Source organism: Candoia aspera, chromosome 5 (assembly GCF_035149785.1).
Source record: "Candoia aspera isolate rCanAsp1 chromosome 5, rCanAsp1.hap2, whole genome shotgun sequence".
NCBI lineage: Eukaryota > Metazoa > Chordata > Lepidosauria > Squamata > Boidae > Candoia > Candoia aspera.
The window spans coordinates 59,152,140-59,174,168 of NC_086157.1; the positions used below are offsets into that span (position 1 = coordinate 59,152,140).

The 22,029-nt window shown below is 38.8% G+C and overlaps 1 protein-coding gene across 1 annotated transcript in view; it reads left to right on the forward strand.

The window, feature by feature from the left end:
• TMPRSS2 (transmembrane serine protease 2) overlaps positions 1-16,737 on the forward strand; it is a 33,533-nt gene extending 16,796 nt beyond the window's left edge. The window contains exons 6-14 of the mRNA XM_063305332.1: positions 3,768-3,897; positions 4,790-4,900; positions 6,034-6,077; positions 7,336-7,510; positions 9,346-9,521; positions 11,167-11,262; positions 12,023-12,165; positions 13,178-13,330; positions 15,246-16,737. Of these exons, the coding sequence (XP_063161402.1) occupies positions 3,768-3,897; positions 4,790-4,900; positions 6,034-6,077; positions 7,336-7,510; positions 9,346-9,521; positions 11,167-11,262; positions 12,023-12,165; positions 13,178-13,330; positions 15,246-15,257 (1,040 nt within the window). The 3' untranslated portion in view covers positions 15,258-16,737. The remainder of the gene's footprint in view (positions 1-3,767; positions 3,898-4,789; positions 4,901-6,033; positions 6,078-7,335; positions 7,511-9,345; positions 9,522-11,166; positions 11,263-12,022; positions 12,166-13,177; positions 13,331-15,245) is intronic.
• Positions 16,738-22,029: the final 5,292 nt, after the last annotated feature.

A 22,029-nucleotide genomic window follows, 5' to 3' on the forward strand; every position in this document is an offset into this window, starting at 1 on the left:
CAGCTCCCCCAGGGACAAGTCCGTCACCTCTAGAATATCATCCATCCACCTTGCCCTTGGTCGGCCCCTCTTCCTTTTGCCCTCCACTCTCCCTAGCATCAGCATCTTCTCCAGGGTGTCCTGTCTTCTCATTATGCGGCCAAAGTATTTCAGTTTTGCCTTTAATATCATTCCCTCAAGGGAGCAGTCTGGCTTTATTTCCTGGAGGATGGACTGGTTTGATCTTCTTGCAGTCCAAGGCACTCTCAGAATGTTCCTCCAACACCATAGTTCAAAAGCATTGATCTTCCTTCTCTCAGCCTTCCTTATGGTCCAGCTCTCGCAGCCATATGTTACTACGGGGAACACCATTGCTTTAACTATGCGGACCTTTGTTGTCAGTGTGATGTCTCTGCTCTTAACTATTTTATCGAGATTTGTCATTGCTCTTCTCCCAAGGATTAAGCGTCTTCTGATTTCCTGACTGCAGTCAGCATCTGCAGTAATCTTCGCACCTAGAAATACAAAGTCTTTCACTCTCTCTACGTTTTCTCCCTCTGTCTGCCTCTATCAATCAAGCTGGTTGCCATAATCTTGGTTTTTTTGAGGTTTAGCTGCAAGCTAGCTTTTGCACTTTCTTCTTTCACCTTCATCATAAGGCTCCTCAGTTCCTCTTCGCTTTCAGCCATCAAAGTGGTATCATCTGCATATCTGAGATTGTTAATGTTTCTTCCAGCGATTTTAACTCCAGCCTTGGATTCCTCAAGCCCAGCATGTTGCATGATGTGTTCTGCGTACAAGTTGAATAGGTAGGGTGAGAGTATACAGCCCTGCCGTACCCCTTTCCCAATCTTAAACCAGTCTGTTGTTCCGTGGTCTGTTCTTACTGTTGCTACTTGGTCGTTATACAGATTCCTCAGGAGGCAGACAAGATGACTTGGTATCCCCATACCACTAAGAACTTGCCACAATTTGTTATGGTCCACACAATCAAAGGCTTTAGAATAGTCAATAAAACAGAAATAGATGTTTTTCTGAAACTCCCTGGCTTTTTCCAGTATCCAGCGGATATTGGCAATTTGGTCCCTAGTTCCTCTGCCTTTTCTAAACCCAGCTTGTACATCTGGCAATTCTCGCTCCATGAATTGCTGAAGTTTCCCTTGCAGGATCTTGAGCATTACCTTACTGGCATGTGAAATGAGTGCCACTATTCGATAGTTTGAACATTCTTTAGTGTTTCCCTTTTTTGGTAAGGGGATATAAGTTGATTTTTTCCAGTCTGATGGCCATTCTTGTGTTTTCCAAATTTGCTGGCATATAGCATACATTACCTTCACAGCATCATCTTGCAAGATTTTGAACAGTTCAGCTGGGATGTCGTCGTCTCCTGCTGCCTTGTTGTTAGCAATGCTTCTTAAGGCGCATTCAACCTCACTCTTCAGGATGTCTGGCTCTAGCTCACTGACCATACCGTCAAAGCTATCCCCGATATTGTTATCCTTCCTATACAGGTCTTCCGTATATTCTTGCCACCTTTTCTTGATCTCTTCTTCTTCTGTTAGGTCCTTGTCATCTTTGTTTTTGATCATGCCCATTTTTGCCTGGAATTTACCTCCAATGTTTCTAATTTTCTGGAAGAGGTCTCTTGTCCTTCCTATTCTATTGTCTTCTTCCACTTCTATGCATTGCTTGTTTAAAAATAATTCCTTATCTCTTCTGGCTAACCTCTGGAATTTTGCCTTTAATTGGGCATATCTCCCCCTATCCCTCTTGCCTTTTGCTCTCCTTCTTTCTTGGGCTACTTCTAGTGTCTCAGCAGACAGCCATTTTGCCTTCTTGCTTTTCTCTTTCTTTGGGATGTATTTTGTTGCCGCCTCCTGAACAATGTTGTGAACTTCTGTCCAGAGTTCTTCCGGGACCCTATCTACTAAGTCCAGTCCCTTAAATCTATTCTTCACCTCCACTGCATATTCCTTCGGAATATTAGTGAGCTCATATCTAGCTGATCTGTGGGCCTTCCCTAATCTGTTTAGTCTGATCCTAAATTGTGCAGTAAGAAGTTCGTGATTGGAACTACAGTTAGCTCCAGGTCTTGTTTTTACCGACTGTATAGATGTCCGCCACCTTTGGCTGCAAAGGATGTAGTCAATCTGATTTCAGTGTTGTCCATCTGGGGAAGTCCATGTATAAAGCTGTCTCTTAGGTTGTTGGAAGAGAGTGTTTGTTATGCAGAGTGAGTTGTCTTGGCAAGATTCTATCAGCCTATGTCCTGCTTCGTTTTGTTCTCCCAGGCCATGCTTACCTGTAATTCCAGGTGTCATTTGACTGCCCACCTTAGCATTCCAGTCTCCCGTGATGAAAATAACACCTCTTTTAGGCATGTTGTCCAGTAGGTGCTGCAGATCCTCATAGAACTGCTCTACTTCAGCTTCTTCAGCATCTGTGGTTGGGGTGTATATTTGGATCACTGTGATGTTAGATGGCTTGCCCCAAATTCGAATTGAGATCATTCTATCATTTTTTGGATTGTATCCAAGCACTGCTTTAGCCATTTTACTATTAATTATGAAGGCTACTCCATTTCTTCTGTGGTCCTCTTGTCCACAGTAGTAGATCTGGTGGTCATTTGATGTGAAGTGGCCCCTTCCAGTCCATTTCAGTTCACTGACACCCAAAATGTCTATCTTTAATCTTGACATCTCACCAATAACCGCATCCAAATTTGCCCTGGCTCATAGATCTTACATTCCAGATTCCAATAGTGTGTTGATCCTTAGAACATCGGATTTGCCATTCACCACCAGCACCGTCGGCCACTAGCCGTCCTTTCAGCTTTGAGCTAGCTGCGTCATCACGTCTGAGGCTAGTTGAACTCATCCTCTGTTCCTCCCCAGTAGCATTTTGACCATCTTCTGACCTGGGGGTCTCATCTTCCGATGGTATACCGACATATCTCTGGTTGTACTGATCCATTTAGTTTTCACGGCAAGAATACTGGGGTGGATTGCCATTACCTTCCCCAGGGATCGCATTTAGTCTGACCTCTCTGTCATGACCTTCACGGGCCTTGGGTGGCCCTTCACGGTTTAGCTCATGGCATCATTGAGGTGATCAAGCTCCAGCACCACGACAAGGTAACGATCCTTTGCTGAAGGCCCCCACTTTAATCAGCCTAATTATAACTAGTGAGTTAATGCTGCAATCAACCTAATCTCATGGGTAGCAGCTATTGGTGTCTTTCAAGACACTTAGCAATAGTCTCACAACCTGATTCCTCACCCTAGACAGAATTTTTAGTTTTAAAAGGGTAAATATGAACACCTGATCAGCTAATTATCTCTAATGTCTGAATGAGAACTATCTGTATGTTTTTAAAACCAAAACCAAAATCCAATTGTTATTAGGTGCCCTTATCTACTATCAGCCACAAACAATGACATAGCCTCTGCATGCTCTGGTAACAACAGAAGCCTTTGTGAAACTCTCAGGACCATCAACAATGCCCTGAGCTTTGCCCAGTTAGCCTCTGGCAGCATTTTTCTTCTTTTTATGGAGGAACAAGGATGTGTCAGCAATTTCCTTGTTCCTCTTTCATTAAGGAGCTGAGTATGATTGGCAGATGGTGGTGATGCTAAAAGAGACAGGTCTGTGTTTGTCAAAACATAGTTGTAGCTGCATATAACTCTTTGGATGTGTGTATATCAGCTTCCTGTGTTCTAAAACTTTCAAAAACCTCAACATCATGGATATTGGTTTTCAATATCATTAACATATTTTTATTACTGTAGTTAGACTTTATGGACCTGAAAATCTCTTGGAAGTCTATTCATCTGAAAACAAAGATTGGTACTCTATATGCTATGATGATTGGAATGATAAATATGGAGAGACTGCTTGTGAAGACTTGGGATATAACTCGTAAGTAACATACTGAATTTTGTTCATTCTTTTGCAGTAATATACAGAGAATAAATTGCTAATAATTGAGAAATATATTGAGAAAATATTTAAATTCCTTAGCTGGATGCAATTAAAAGATTAATTAGCAGATGCATCTGTTCCTTGCCTCCCCCCCAACTTAAATTATTGTGTTGGTTTAGACTCTTGTTCATTGTCTTATTGCTTTAACCTCAAAGAGTCAAGGTCCTGTTAGTTTCATCCCATCCTTTAAGCCATGGCAAGTGGCAGAAATCCAAGAAGAATCTGGAACAAGAATTGTGGTACCAGTTGCCTCTATATTGGATACAGCTAAGGAGCAGAGAAAAAAATGTATCAGGGTAGGGCACTGGTAGCTGACATTGGGCCCCATACACTGACTTCTGTATGGTGAAATTTTGAAGGTGATTTTTGGGTAGAACTCCCTAACCATATTTGATACTATGAGTACTTTAGTCTAACCTGAAAGAGCTTACAAATTTATTTCCAGATATTGCAGAAAAAAAAGTAGTTTTGTTCAGTCATTGAGCAAAGTTTCTATACTCAAGTAGTGATGGTGCTGGCTGAAAGAATCAAAGTTTAGTTCTACTCAAAGTACATCAAATCTTTTAAGAACGTTTATAGTGTTGGATTCAAATGCTGCAAATAGAGATTTCTATCACTTTTGCTTATATTGAGGAAGTGTGATTCCAGAAGCATAATGCACAATTATCCCAAATACAGCCAAAACTCTTGTATAGTAGTTAAAGCCTAGGAAAAATGAACTATTAACAGCACAGTTAATCTAATTTCTGACTAAAGTTGAATCTCTTTTTCCTGAAATAGAAGATTGTTGGGATTTGACATACTTAACTGAATGTTATATTTTTGGCAGGAACACCTATTTCAACAGCAAGGCAATCCCAGTTACCACTGGATCTGCAAACATTTTGAGGATCAATACTAGTGCTGGGGACATAGACCTGTATAAGAAATTGTATAACAGGTGTGTTTTTGTATATATAGGTACATATATAAAAATGTTCTCTCCCCCTTTGATGGGTTCATTATGGGCACTCTGCCTCATAAAACACTTCACCTTGCAGGATTGTACTGCTCCACCTTGACACGGTGTAGCTCATTTGCCTTATAAAGAAAGACTTCTGCCCATTTACTAGGTATGCACCAAGGCCAGTGTGGCTAAGTGAAGTGGTAAGCTTGCTCCACTTTGCTGATTAGAAGCAGGGGCAGCTTTACAGAGGCATTTCAGAGGGGTGCTTTGCTTAGATCTGTTCTTGCGAAGTGCCCTTTGCAGATTTGCACAATGTGTGTATATGCACATATCCATTTTATGGGCATGAAAGAAAAAATGTGGTAGTCTGGAATATTGCTGCTAAGTATTAACATATCACAATGTTTCTGTTACAGTACTTTAGCCTTGCTAGAGCCCAAATAAAACTGCTGCTATGTGAAGACAGTTTTAAAATGTGGTACTTGCAATGAAAGACCCTTTTTTAATGTACAAAGATTCACTATATAATTTAGAGGTTTTCTAAGACCATTTGAAGATTAATTATTTATCCTAGTTCCAGCAATAACTGTGTGTACTTAAAAGTCCACTATTAAAGAAGTACTGACTATGAAAAGGGAACAGAAAAGAAGAGAGATTTGCAGGGAAATAAGATATCTAGAATTCCAAAATGGGAGTGGAGATAAATTCCTGTGAATGAAATCAATCCTGATGCCCTTTTTATGTTTACACCTATGATATTGGAATCCACATATACTGAATATCTGGACTCATGGAATAGGAGAGGAGTCTTTAAAATGCAAATCCATAGCTGGGCTGATTGGTTGCATTTCCATACAATTGATACCCTGCTAGGGAGGAATCTTTGGATTGGGTGGGAAAAATCCATAGATTTACAGCATCTACACTCACCTTTATTTATTAACTATATTTATACATTGTTTGGCATTATTTCAAATCTTGTATTATTACTTTCTGTATGTTTAAGTGTAGAATAAGATTACATGAAATGGTTCCCATCTGACTGAGGGCAAACATGAAAGGCCTACATGAATATATATTCAATATGTTCGTATATTCAAATTTTATTTGGTTTCTTTGTGTTACAGCAACTGGTGTCCGTCACAGCAAGTAGTAACTCTACGATGCATAAGTGAGTACTATAATAGTACTTAGATTTTTAAATTATATGTGTCTTATTTGGATAGTGTTCTGCCAAGTATCCAAGCAGTGATCAGGTGCTCAAACAGTTGGTTCTTTTAGACAATAAACACGTCTGTGGATAAAGAAACTTTAAGCTTTATTATAACTTAAGCAAACAGAGTTAAACAGTTTAGGCAGATTAAACAAAAGTATAAAAAGCATAGCATACAGAAAGAAATCATACATACCAAGCAAGTTGATACCCAATCCCTTTTATGTTGCCAGGAGCCTCCTGACCAAGGCAACAGGGACCCCCCAGGGTGGCAGTGTTTTACAGTACCCAGTACACTGGATCTGTACAGAAGCTCCCAAACTCCAAAACAATTCTAAGGGTTTTATCCAAGTCTGGCCCTCAAACCTCGGGACCATGTTCCATGGTTGCAGGCTATGAGACCTGACCTTGACTAGGAAGCTTCCCAAGGCCCCAAAACACCTGTCTTATGACATCATCCAAGAGCCTGGGAAGTTTTACAGATAAGCTAGTGCTTAACAAAACAATCTGGGGGGTTTCTCTTATCTCTCCCCCCACTCCAAACAAAAATATGTTCTGGAGGGTTGTTGCAGGAGTGGACTTACACACTTTCAGTCTTGTGGTTTTATCACCCCTCCTTGCCAAACAGAAGTAAAAACAAGCCAATTAAATATCAGCATAACTCAAAATAAACTCTAATCTTGTTTGTGGGAAGGAGAAAATCAACATACAGTATTTCACTTAGCTTCTTGAAATAACAATGGTCTTCCATGTATTTCCACTACAGATAGATGTTATTTTTGTTGTGACTAACTTGAAAAAAAATAATTTGTAGTGGTAAATTATACAGATTTGGATTGAAATTTAGGCAAAATGCATTCATACTAATTTACTTGGAGATTCTGGAGTTTCCTTTTTATAGTCTCAGTATGAAGCCATAGTTCCCTTGAATAAAGAACTACTAACTGTTTGTTGTTCTAGCCGCTTCGGAAATAAAGATACCTGCTTTTATCGTGAACTAAGATAGAAGGCAGTGATATGTTATCTGATTAAAGGCACTGTAATTGTATTTTTTAAAATGGGACAATCCATGTCCACTGTATTCTTCCAAAGAAAGACAGAATAAGAATATTGACATTTTTGTTGATACAAAATAGGCAGAGGGAAAGCAGGAATGAATATCTGGAACAACCCCTGAAGATCATTTTAACCTTTTTTATTAATTGTGTTTTACAAGGGTGTGGCACTTCAAATAGACCTATGAGTCCCCGAAATCGAATTGTGGGTGGAAGTGATGCACTGCTTGGAGAATGGCCGTGGCAAGTCAGCCTTCATTTCAGGGGGACTCATTTCTGTGGAGGGTCTATTATCACCCCTGAATGGATAGTTACAGCAGCTCATTGTGTAGAAGGGTAAGTTCTAAACAATTTCTTCCAGAACATTTTCTAAAAATTATTTTAACACTATCCTGCAAAAAAAAAAAAAGCATAATATAACTTGTAATTTTACACTTCTGTTGCAACTTCAGTTAATGGCATTAACGGCTGTTTTTATGGTTTTCAATTGAAATTGAAATTTCTTTATTATGGTCTTTGACCAGCATTACAAATAAAAGAAATTGCTACAGTAGGACAACACATTTCAATCAGTTTTACACAGTTGTATAACTCGGTAAATGCATTTGGCAGCTTGGAATGTGAATGAAGACTTAACATTCCTTAAAAATACTGAACATAAAATTTATTTGTAGGACCCTGGAATTTGGAAATAATTGGGGAGAGCAAAGCGCATCTCAGGATACCATATAAGGGATACTGTAAGAACATGTGGGGAAGAGTTTCTACCTCCCAGAGTCACAAGGGCAAAGTCTCTGACATCTACCCACTGATAGTGTGGAAGGGAGAGCATTAAAATGAGCTCCAGAAAAACCCAGTCTATATTTTACCCAGGGTAGATTGTATTAGATTGTATTACATTGCAGTAGAGGGCTTGCGTCACTCTAATATTTGACAATAAAATTCAGGAACAGTGGTGAGATCATTCTGATGAACAAGGTCCCTGATTTTTTGCCTTACCATTGATTTGGCCTCCACAAGAGTTAAATGGCCTATAAATTCAAGAGAAAGGCTGAGACTACATAATTCCTGCATGCAAGTTTGATACCAACAAGACTGGTAGTTGTCAGCAGGGATAACAGCCTGTAGGATCAAACATGATTCTGAGCTATGAAGTTAAAATCTTGTTCCAAGCCTGGGCCTTAATGCTTGGGACATTAACTTCAAGCCTCAAAACTGCATTAGGGACACATCTTGGAGAACCAAGCAAAATCCTAAGGAAGCTCAGTTGGAGGTTTCATTTGTCCTTAGGTTTGTAAATGGGTCAAGCTGGGTATCGTACAATAGTTGAGCAACTATTTTAGCCATAAACAATTCAGTTGCTGGTGGAATGTAATTTTTGCCTTCCTGTCTATAAAATTTGGTTATAGCTATAGCACTCCTTTGGGCAGTATAAGTGACAGAAATAACCTGAGGTTTAATTTTCTGGAAGCCTGAAAGACTATGCCCAAATGTTTAAAACATTTAACTTGCTCTAGTTCATCAGAATCAATTATTCACTTGTGCTTTTGTCGTTTATTATGTGGATTTATCATAATTAATGATTAATTGTTCCTCTTTATAGTAGGATGCCAGGTTTCTTACAGCCCACTTCATACCTACATAAGACAGGGAGAGAAGAACTGTAACATCCACATACAGTAAATTAGAATTGGGAGGTGGCTGTCATCTAGGTTGGAGGCATGGTGTTGACTTTTTGGAAAGTTTTAATCAGAGTATATATTAAAAAGCAATGGGGCTAAAATATATCCTTGTTTCATACCCTTTGATGTCTGGATGAAATTGTTTTTCAATTTTGAATGAAGGACATGTACATTACTTGCCTAATTCTACTGGAATAGAATGGATGGTATTTATTGAAAAATATCCATAAAATCATGTCATCCCTTTTGTTTAAATATTCCCTCTTGTTTTATGCTACTGTCTTCTTTCTTCTCTTCATGAGTTATACATATTCTTCAAAAGCTTTAATTTTTCAGGAAGTTCAGCATGATTCTTGGTTATCTATATTTCAAATTCTGACTTGGATATATTAGGTTCTTGATAGCCTGGCATTTGTTACTGATATGTAATATCAGGCAGTAATATGTTGTGCTGATTGCATAACTACTAGTCTGTATTTTGTTTTTTAGGACACGTTCTCATCCATTCTACTGGACGGTTTATGCTGGGATTCTGAGACAGTCAGAAATGATTCCTTCAAAGGGATTTAGAGTAGCCAGAATAATTTCTCATCCCAACTATGATTTAACTTCCAAAAATAATGATGTTGCTCTTATGAAGCTACAATCTCCTCTAAGTTTTAATGGTATGTACTTATTTACTTGATCAAAAAATATAAGCCTCACTATTAGAAGCTCAATTATGATATGTTAATCAACTTAGCCATTATATCAAATTGGTATAATTTTTTTTAATAAAGTATGTTGTATGACAAGTCACAATAACCTAAAATATGATTTTTTTTTCTGTTGTCCATGGTTAATGTTTATAACAGATTTTAGGCTGGATTAGATAGACCTGGTCTGATGAGCATGGAGTGTTACGATGGCATGTCCTATGATAATTCAGTTTGCACATGCTAGAAAATTATTAAAATTCTATATATAATCTTTATGTTCATGGAAAGAATAAACTTCTCTGTGCCCATCTTTTATGAGAAATATATAAATACTTCATTAGATGTTATTATATGGTATAAGAATACTTTCAAAAGTATTCTTGTGAAATTAATTTAGTGCTTTATCTAGTGCTTTAAAAAACAGCCAGGGTAAAATCTTGATAAAGCCTTAGATTTCACATTGACTTCAGATTACTTTCTGTAATAGTTGGTAACACTGAGAGTGTACCCTAATTATTTTTATAATTACTGGGATTACAACTTTTGAATATGTGTAACTGTTGTATAGGCACAGATACCTTATGGTGGGAGTGGAGCAGGCATATTTCTTCCATATTAATTTTAATTAATTGTATGCTCAAATACTTGTGAGCAGACATATCTACTGGTGCTTGTACAAAGTTGGGCTTGGTTTTCTGGTTCCCAACCTATAGTCAAAGAGTGACTATGTAAACTTGGCATTCAGTGATTTTAACCAGCAAGTCCATCCATGGGTCACTTGCTCAGTGCAAGAATCTCAGTTAAAGCATTCCCAACAGACAGCTCTTTAGCTTCTGCTTGAAATCTTAGATTTTAAGTAATGAACATTTTACAAACTGAATATGTAAGAATGGATGGTAGGAGGCCATGTTATGGAAGATCTTAATGCAGGGAAAGTGAAAGTTGTGAAGATTATAATAATGTCAAGCTAATTCAGGACTCACCAATAACATATTACTGTTGGGAGCCTGACCACTGGAAGGAAAAGAAAGCAAGTTCTTTGTTCAGCTTCTTTCCTTTCAGGTTGTATTCTAACCAAGAAAAATCAAGGTACTAGAAAGGAGGGCTCCCAAATTAAAAGCTTGATTTTAAAGCCAGGTTAATTGCTGGTTAAACATTTGTTATCTAGGAGTTGTTCCTTAATGAAAGTGCTGATCTGGCTTGTATTATGGAGACCTGTCTGAGAGAAGAGAATGGGATTGATCTTTCCTAGCTCTGTCCACCTGGCAACTCTGATGCAGTTGGAGGATGGGGAGATGATAACAGTCTACAGGAGTTCCATCTCACTGATCACAGCTTTGTCCAACAGTTTGTCAATTTTAGAATTTGTTGCTGCTTTGGGATGGCTGATTTTGGAATTCTGTTAGTATACTGTCCATACCACTGCCCAGCTGTCTCCTCCTGAACCAGCCAGGATGATTTCTGATGTGACAGAATTTCTTGTCTTGAGGGACTTTAGTGTATCCGAAAGGCCCAAGTCTGTCCTTGACAATCTTCAGGTTTAGAATAAGTTTCCTATCAAGTTCTGTTTTCTGTCATAGTTACTGGTTGACAACATGTCCTTGCTTCAAAGAATTTATAGGACCTGTTTGTTTGCCCAATGCTGGAATGATGTTTGAAACTGACCAACGGTGTTGGATATCTGGATGGGGAGCCAAATACCAAGGAGGTAAAATGAGTTTCCATTAAAACCTCATTTTTAATTATTACCAGTTTTTTAATGTTATAGAAATACTGTTTTATTTCCATTAAATAAAACCCTATTTACTAGACTTCCATGTTCTAGAAATCTTTGATATAGTTTAAGGCAGAGAGTTAGCTGAGGGCTGTAAGCATCATAAAATAGTGAAGACTCTATCCTGGGATATGTTATGGGGAAAATTTGCTGCTTTTACAAGAACTTAAGCTGCTTGTTCCTACAGATTTCATGCTTGATTCAGGTAAGTGGATGCGTACTAAGAATTAAATAACAATGTCTCTGAGCATATCTTAGCTTAGGAATTTGCAATCATTTCCAAAGCCAAGCTCATGAAACTTTCACACAATCCATCTGAAGTGTGTGTGTGTGTATTTTTTTTCACATGGGATGAGGGAAGAGGGGGAGGAAGAGTTAAGTTCTTAAAGTGGAAAAGTTTGGAATTGGTGATCCATTGTGAATCACATAGAAACTGAGAGATTTTTAACTACTGGCCCCCAACTTAAATTTTCCATATATATTTTTGTGAATGAGCCCAAATACATTGAACAACCCCTCCCCTGCATTTTTTTAAAAATGAAAAATTGGCTAAAAAGGACAATAATAAATGTACAGGGGGAATTAAACCCAGATAAGCCTTGCCCAGGAACTTTTCATAATTTTGGGTAATGCTGTGAGCAAATCTACTATTTGCCTTTCCACATGTAATTCTTGAGTCTTTCTCCAACTTTAGGTAACACTTCAAAAGAACTGAATGCAGCAGTTGTACCTCTGATAAACTCATCTATATGTAATGGAAGATATATCTATAATGGAATCGTTTTGCCTACCATGATATGTGCTGGCTACTTACAAGGAAAAGTGGATTCTTGTCAGGTAAGTTATGAAATGTGAAGCACTTTAATATTAGTGTGCAGAGGCATGTAGTGGGATACAAGATAAGACTGTTCGAAATAGGTGGAGTCAGTGATAAAAATGGATAGGCTACAATTCTTGTTCAGAACATTAGGGAAATTTAAAGAACAGCCCATGCAACAATTCCCTTATTGCTGTTCTCTGTTATCTCCGGGTGTCCTACACTTCCTGCTCCAGCCTCATGGACAATGATCAAACTGAGCTGAGGAAGCAAGGGGGCCTTAAGAGTTACAGCTTAATACAGTTAAGAGAAGGCTTGCTAAAGAAAAAAAGCAATATAATGGATACTGATATAAAACAGACTTCCTGCCATCTCTATAGCTTCCTGTCTGTATCTTGCTTTTTTATTGTAAATTATTTGGAGCTAAGACCATTTGCAGCATGACATTCAATGACATTCAATTTACAGTAGAAGTCTTTACCTGGAGGAGATTGCAGGCCCAGCGACCTCATATTAGAAACTTCCACCTGATACTGTGTTCTGCCTAATTTGTACAGATTAATCCCATCAATCATTTCTTGTTCATTCCATGACACCTTTGCTCTAAGTTAAGAGAGAGCCTTTCATTACACATACCTATTGTCCTAACTACCAGGAAACACACTGAGACAATGAACTGGTCTCTAATATTTATTACTAGTACTTAACAAGAATCCTAACAGACTGAAGAAGCGTGGGAAAAACCCAGACATATAACCCCCAAGGGTTAAGGTGGTCCCAATCTGTGTCTCTTTGAATGGCTGAACAGTTCCTCAGTGCTACGCATGCGCTTGACAGTCTGGGTGGGAGCCCCCTGCTCGCCATCCTTACTCATGACACCTATTCTCCTTTGAGAGATGCTTTGCATTGGTTAATTTGTTAATAAGTTGGAAATAGCTTTCAGATCTTTGTATACCTCCTCAGATGGGATATTTATTCTGTTCATGGAAGCAGAAATGCTACAATAAGTTTATGCCTTGTGTTTTGTTTTAGGGTGATAGTGGTGGTCCATTGGTAACCATGAAAAGTCTTTTGTGGTGGCTAGTGGGTGACACAAGTTGGGGAACAGGCTGTGCTACTCAATTTAAACCTGGAGTTTATGGTAACATTACTGTGTTCATAGAATGGATTTACCGAAATATGCAGGTAACTTTCTAATATTTTATAGAGTATATGACTTGCTTTTCATGGTTGTCAGATATTACATGAGAACTGGAAAATGTGCATCCACATATCTCAAAGTTGCTGTGGCGGAGAAACGCTGGTCTGGAAGAAGAGGCAATGCAGTTTGTGGAACTGCTTGCCTTGTCTATTAGTAGGCTGACCATACATCCCATTTTGAACAGGACAGTCCCATTTTTTAAACATTTCCTGACCCTCCCGTCATTTTAATATAAATGTCAATTTTGTCCTGTTTTTGAAAAGGAGGCTGACTTGGCAGTAGTTCTCAATCCAGGAAACCTAGAACGGGAACCGCAGGAACAGCTGATCAGCGGTGAGCAAGAGGACAAATTGCTGCCGCCAATAAGTACAGTGGAAGACGGTTGGAAAAGGGTGCCCAGCAGAAAAGAAGCCAGTTGGCTCTCAGGCCAAAATGGCGGAAATAAAATAAAATAAAAGGGTGTGCCAGAGAGGAACAGGTTGTCGGACAACCGTACACTAGACTCCTCCGTTCCTGTCCTCCTGTCCCAGCTCACCGCTGCAACTCTCCTGCGCTTCTCCAGCCTGCTGCGTCCTCCATTCCTGTCCTCCTGTCCCAGCTCACTGCCACCCTCAGCCCTCTGCTTCTCCAGCCTCCTGCCACCTCCGTTCCTGTCCTCCCGTCCCAGCTCGCCACCACCTTCCACCCTCCTGCAACCTCTCCACCCAACGCCACCCCTGCACCAGCCTCTATTTTAAACATAACTTAAAACCATTGCCACACCTCCCCCTCCTGCATCTTCCCAGCTTACTGTCAATAACTTTTTTTATCGTCTTTTTCGTGAATATGGAATATTACATAAGTTTAACCCCTCCCATTTTGCCATCCCAATGTCCCGTTTTTGTCTCAAGAAAATATGGTCAGTCTACCTATTAGCTCTCACTCCCAGTTTTCCTCTCCCTTGTTTTACTGATCTTGCTCATTATGGAGAGAGACTAAGAGAATTATCTGACAACTTTCCCTGGCCAGAAATTAGAGCTTGCTTTGGGTACTTAGATTTGGCTGCTCTTTCCAGGTTTGGTAACTCCCCATTCTGTTGTTGCATAATGACATGTCATGGTACCACTGTGTCCATAACTTATTCTTTAATTTATTGGGGGGGCGTGTGCAATAAATACTTACATATTAAACACGTAGAGAATGTCAGCATTTTCCTTCCATTCTAGAATTCAATTTGTCCATTTCTGTGACATGTAGATCTCCTAGCATGTGATTCTTTGACTTAATTTATCAAATAAAATTTGCAATGGACATTTACACCATCAAAAAGTAGACACAATTCCTAAGTAATGTTTTCGTTTCAATGTGGAGAAGGAAAGCTGTATACAGTAATAGAGAGCCAGTTCGGTGTAGTGATTAAGGAACCGGGCCAGAAACCGGGAGACCCTGAGTTCTAGTCCCGCCTTAGGCACAAAGCCAAGTGGGTGACCTTGGGCCAGTCACACACACTCAGCCCTAGGAAGGTGGCAATGGCAAACTGCTTCCAAAAAACCTTGCCAAGAAAACTGCAGGGAATTGTTCAGGCAGTTGCCAGGAGTCAAAGCTGACTCTAAGGTGCATATGCAAACACATAACACGCACACACACACAAATATAATACTCTTTTCTACTGCCTATGTTGATTTATGGTTTTCACGTCCTAGGAGTTTAAAATTACATATGACAGAAATGATGGCTCTGGGTTCATGTATCCAAGGGTGCAATACGTTCGTGTATCTGGGCATAAAAAACCCTTCATTTTGCTGGATGTTCATTAACATTATTTAGTTCCAATTGTCCCTTTGAATATGTCACCAATCTTGAAACTGACTACTTTTGGACAGGAATGTCTGAAAAATGTTTGTTCGTTTTTCTTAACAGGCAAACAGATGATATTGCTTCCTTTGAATCACTTCAATCAAGAGTGGATCAAATCCTTTTGTTGCTTGTAAATCCTTGGTTTTGCTTTTAAAAATGACTTTTGGGTCCTCAACACTTCAATGCAGATTGTAATTGGAATGTTTGCAAACTGGTTCCATTTGCACTGACCAGCTTCATATCAAGCAGTTGAAGTTACACAAGAGCCTGTTTTCTTGAATCTGGTGTTAACAGTCAGGTGGCAAACACATTTTTACCAGCTACTTGCTGGTTTCCTTTATTTCTGAAGATTCCCTACTAGTTGGCTTTCATTTTTAAGTTAAAAATCATGTTTGTAAACTACCAATTCTGTTTTTGCTTTTGAAATCAAATGCAGCATCTCAATGTTTTATAAGTGATATTTAATATTTAGGGTATTAATGTTGAATATCTCTGGGCTGCTGGATGGCCCAGTTTTTTAAACCAAGAAAGAACCACATGAACGTTTTGATACAGATGTGAAAGATGTTTCTTCTGATTGTTATTATGCATCTCTTTTATTCAGGTATTTATTACTTTTATTTTCCTATAGGTGATAATGATTCTGAAACTATACAATTTGAATAGAAATTACATATCTCCCCAAATATGTGGATAGATTCAAGATCAGTTTGGTATAGAAAATAGAAATATCTTGGACTTCCAGGTGCATATCATTGATGCAGAATGAACAAAATAAGTATTCTAAAATGTTTTAGTAATACTCCTTCTGGTCTGGCAGCTGGACATGTGCTAGATAGGTCCTCAGCTGTTGAATCTGAAAGCAATAAGTAAAAATTTTGCCTCTTTTCTAAGAAGAATAGAACGTTATTTTGTGAAGCATTACATACTGATTTGAATTTGTCAGTTCCAGATCTTTGGAACAGGGAAAAAAGGAAAACTTAACTGAGGAAAATAAAAATAATGATCTAATTATAACTACCTCATTTTGTAAAACAGTGACAAAATTGGGATGTGTTAGGAAAATGTTTTGGTCTGGTTTTTTTTCTAAAAAAAAAATCCTATTTTTGGTTTTAATAATGAGGGCAGAAGCAAAGATTTAAAATGTTAAAAATTGAATAGTATAATCAATCATTGGCATGTTAGGAAGATGCCAGGTTAGGAAAGGCTGCTATTGCAGCAGTAAAATCTTAATTCTATAAGTCCTATGATTTGGACATAACGAATTATGCTGCTATTGAAATGCACTTTTAAAAATACTGTATATCTTTTGGTGGGAAAATTCCAATTCAAGTTGTGGAAGTGCAATACTTTATACAGTGAAGTGCCATTGAAATGATTACTGAGAACATTAAATGTATTGCAATATAATGAAATCAATATAAATCATGCATAATTGTTAATCACTGCAATTTCAGTTAGTCAATATCTGAGTTTTTTAAGCTTCAAGAATGAAACACACCATTCCTCGTCTAGTATGCAAAGAACTTGAAAAATAAACATTTTATAAATGCAATGTTGTCTTTGTAGCTATTCTTTTTTCTTTCTTTCTTTTTGCTCAGTTTATCTGTTATAACACAGGTCTTCCCTGAAATGAGTGAGAATTGGGGCAGGGAAAGTGAATAAAGGTGAATAAACCAAAGATATACATACAGATTTCAGCATAGATTGAGCATTTTAAATGGTGTTGGAAGGAAGGGGGCAAAAATATGTTTCATCTCAGAAGAGTTGTCAGTTCTGCTCCTACGTCAGTGGTGACTTGCTGACACTAGTGACTTTACGCACTCTGCCTGCAAAGATACAAGGGTAGGAGTGATCTTGTGCCCTACGCTTCCACTGGCAAGTCACGCTTGCCCAGACTTGGGAATAGGAATACTATTTGGAAGGAGAGTGTGAAGAAATGAAGACTGAGTGAAATTAGCTAATTCTATTCCACTCGTTATTCTAAGCTTTCTGTGCTTTCTCCTATGTAATCTGTATGAAACTGGACAAACTTCTCCCTTCATGAAATGGAGAACATTAGGACACATTCCTAGTAGCCCCAGTTGATACACGGAGGCAGCCCTGTTTGCCTGATGACAAAGCAGTTTGATCGACAGTATCTTTGGGTAGTTCTGCTGAAACTGATAAGTGCACTAAAGGATTGATTGTATTGGAATGTTGAATCAAAAAGACTATGTGATTGTTGTTGAAACACATCCTGTTCCCCACTGGGAACAAAGGTTCCCTCATGGGGTGCAGAGCGGTAGGCGGCAGTATTGCAACCGAAACTCTCCCCACGACCAGAGTTCGATCCCAGTGGAAGCTGGATTCTCAGGTAGTTGGCTCAGGTTGAGTCAGCCTTCCATCCTTTCATGATCAGTAAAATGAGGACCCAGCTTGCTGGGGATGGTGACAACTAGGGAAGGCAATGCAAACCACCCCGCTATAGTCTGCCAAGAAAACGTCACGAAAGCGGCGTCCCCCCAAAGGGTCAGATGTGACTCGGTGCTTGCACAGGGGACCTTTCACCTTTCACACAAGACAGCCCAACAGTGCACCTGATAGAGATGCCTCAGTTGATAGAAACAGTTCTGGACCACAGCACTTACCAAAGATGATGTAAGAGTCTGGCTTAAAGTGACTCTCAGTTCTTACTCCTTGGATACTGTATTCCTGAAAATGACACTCCACTGACCTTTTGTGTTTATTTTCCAAGTTGCTTCCTCCTATCTAACACCAGCAATTGGGTCTTACTAAGGCTTATGAAGGCTTGGCTTATCAATGCTGAGCTGCAGACTTCATGGTCATCCAGGTGCAGATATCAGCACTGAGGCAGCACAAATGTAAACCCACAAAAACAGGGCTGGGTCTCACACTGTACCTGTGATGCCACAGCGCATGAGATGCAGTAAGATCTCCAATGGTGCATGTGAAAGGATGAAACCTTGTGGAACACCATAAAGGCAGGACCTAGGAGCTGAAGAAAAAGTGCCCATCATTACTAAGTGGATCCAATCCTCCAAACAGGGCCTGGACATCCAGTCCAACCAGGAACTGGAGCTTTCACATCAATAACCTGTTCCATTTTTTTATAAGCTGTTGGAGTGGAAAGAGATGGATATTACATCACATCCCCACGTACAGGGTTTTACACGACTTCCATCACCACCTTTGGAGGAGGAGAAAATTTCTCTATTTTTACAGTGCACAGTACATCTTGTAGAGTGTTTTCAGATATATTGACTAGCAGAAAGCAGTATGTGACCAGTGGAGTTTGTCAGATGTACATGAGCAGCCTCCTAGTAGTCAATATAACTGAAAACACCACACAGGATATACACTGTGTAAAAACAGACTTGTAAAACCCTGTACATGGGACATAATGTAATGTAACATCCATATCTCTCCACTCCAAGAGTTTAAGGAAAGTCTATTCTGACAGGTTTCTCTTGCAGCAAACCCTCGTAATAAAGGCGGGATAGAAAATAAAATATATTGTCTAAAAGTGGGTGGGCTTTGCTACAGAGAAGCAAGAACTGAAATAAAATAAATCAGATTACAAGCAAGGGAATAATTATTCTCTATACATTTCAATAAGCCTAGCACAAAATAGCCCTCTCCTTATCTTTAATCACTTGAGAGCAATGTTTAGACTCTGCTATCATTGCTGTTAGGAAATAAGTCTCAAACTTTCTGTTCTGTCTTTGAAGCTGGATTCATGGTTATTTTATCTGACATTTATATGTTTTTAATTGAGCTTTTAACTGTTTAATGCGTTGAGCATGTCATCTGCCTTTAAGAAGTCATTCATAAGGACCAATGGGATCAAACAGTGGTTAGTTAAATATGTAACCATTTTATCCATATTTTTGTGCATATTCGTGTTGCATCTTGTGGGAGACTTAGTTTTTTTTTTCTTCTATTGTTCCTTACTAGAGCCTTGTGTAGTGCATAGTCTGGCTAATTAACTGGTTGGGAACCCCATCTCTGTCATTTTGAGTTCTATTAAGAAAAACAAAGATGTTAAATAGTATAATCTGCAGAACTTTTACCTGTACATGTACTCCTTGGCAAGGAGTTAAGAAATGAACACATCTGGATATTGCTGATTGAGGGGTAAACCTATCCCAGGTGATCTGGGCTTTAAAAGGTCCGCTTTGGTTCCTTCCCTTGACACCAAAATTGCAGTTTGTTTGCTTGAAGAGGGCTGCTGAGACCTCAATGTTTAGTTGGCCTTGGATTCCATTCTTTGTTGCATTGTTGCAGTGTAAGACAGAGATCCATCCATTCTGTTGAACAGTGAGCAAGCTTAAATCCAAGCAAAGGCTGGGAAGACTATAACTTCCCATAATAACTAACCACTCCGTTTTGAAGACACACTGCTGTTTGCAACCTTTATTTGCTGAACGATCAGAATGTAAATCTTAAGGTGGGTGTGACTTACCCATCTTCCTTTTTTGCTCCCAAAGCATACAAATATTCACTATGGTAGCACAATTGAATTTATTGATTCAGTATATGCACAAAATGCCTGCAACTATTTCCTTGTAGGCACATGTGTGCACAGCTCATTTTCAAATGGGTCTTCTCCAGCTGGTGTTGTACAACTCCCTTGGGATTGCAGTGAAGGCCTGCTGGCAGATTCTGAACTCAGAATTCTGGAAGTTGCGGTCCTAACACATCAACCTCCCCTTGTCCTAAATTGTATTTCTACAATTTATTCTACAGTTTATTATGTTTATTCTACAGTTTATTCTATTGTATTTCTATGACAAGGGATGTACTGGCATATGTAAACAACAAATGATTGACAGTAAGTTCATACTTTCTCTTTTTTTTTTAATTGGAAAGTTATGCTCTGTCCAGCAGATGGCTAACAGTCATTTAAAAAATTAACACTCAACAGCACCCACAGGCGGTGGGAGGGGGAAAGACAGATTTAACTAGTGTTTAGAAAGTCTGAGAAAGATATTTAAACAATCTTTGCCCCTTCCCAAAAAATTAATACCACGTGATACCCTCTTTTGCAACATTCCACTAAAATGGCACTGCTATTTGAAAGGTCTAGCTACTAGTGATCACTTATTCATCTTTAGAGGGTACAGTACTTTAAGGTGGCCTTCTAGTGATATTAGTACAGAAGCAAAGACCATTTAGAGAATGTAGGTAGTTTCCCAGATTATAATGTACCCAACAATTTAACTGCCACTGTGAAGCCAGTTTAGGGATATCAGTATGCATTCCCTAAGGATGGTAGTAAAATATAGTCTACTTTTTTCTGAACAACTAAGAAATGCACATAATAGTCATCTAGAGTTTACAGGATCTGAACAATAACAGCAAGCCTATTTTGGACTCAATGAGTTTAGATTAATTGTATCTATAAATGTACAGATACAATTAATCTAATTTATTCTACATCATACACACACACAAACAAAACCCATTTAAGCCCCTACCTATGAACTTGGAATCCTTGGGAAAAAATGTAACTCCATCTAGAACAGGTTGAACAGCACTTTCTAGTTCAAATGAAATACCTAGGTTCATTTGACCTAAGTGGCTTTATCTCACACAGACTAGGTTTCAGCTTATTGGCCATCATTACTAAACCCACTGACTTAGGAAACTGTTGCCTCCTTTAAATCAATGCAAGTCCTCATTGACATCTCACTACAAGTCCAGGGCTATAGTTACACTACATGCACAGCAAGAATTTGCAGCAAGTGGGCATACTTAAAACTCCATTTTTACCCTACCTCCTGAGTCTGCAAACAGACTAGATCAGGGTTTCTCTGCCAGGGTTCCACAAGAGCTCAGTAGGGGTTCCCTGGGAGTTCACAATTTATTTAAAAAATTATTTCAAATTCAGGCAACTTCACATCAAACAGGCAAGTTTCATTCTTTATTTTTAGTTTAAGAACACTGTTAATGCATATATACAGGCCGACACATGAAACGAATATAATAGTTTTGTGACTTCTGGCCTATATCAGAGCCTGAATGTGCAGGGGTTCCCCGAGGCCTAAAAAATATTTCAAGATTCCCCCAGGGTCAAAAGATTGAGAGAGGCTGGACTAGTGTGTGTCAGAGCTTCATCCTGATTGATAGCAGTCTGTCATCATCATTTTTCATCAGGGAACACTTGGGAAAAAAGGGTCTACAAATACAGTTTTAAATAATTCCACCCACCAGCCCACACCCTTCATACCAGAAACTCATAGCTGGAACTGTAGAAGTGGAGGTGGGTTGTTTGTTTGTTTGTTTGTTTTAGGAATACTTTCCCATCCATCTTTGTCAAACAGACTTTAAAAGTACTTAAAGCCCACCCATCAGACTTCTCCTACAGAATGTAATTAGCTAAGCAAGACAAGAATGGAGAAAATGGGAGGGAAGGCAGAAGCCCACCATTCACTTTGTCCATACTCTCAGGCCAAATAACTGAAATTATCCAGTATAACTAGATAAGGCTCTATCTTAAATACTAATAAAGTGGAGTTCCCTGTAAGCTCCATTACTGTATACCCAAATCAAGAGGGAGGTGTGTGAGATTTTTGGAAGCAAGTAAGGCAAAGGTTGGCCACTCATTGTTCTTTTGCATAGAGCAAAGATGGAGAAGATTGCAAAAACTCAGTTAATTAAAGAACTGTAAAACATTTTTTCTTTCTTAAACCTGAAATTAATTTTATCTATTAAAAGCTTCTTACTGTACTGTACTATCTTTCTGGAAACTGTGCTTCATAACACATCCCCCTTTTACACTGGAAATGCTGCCAAATTGTCCTGAGCTTCAGTTAGATGCTGAATGCGATCTGTTAGCAACTGC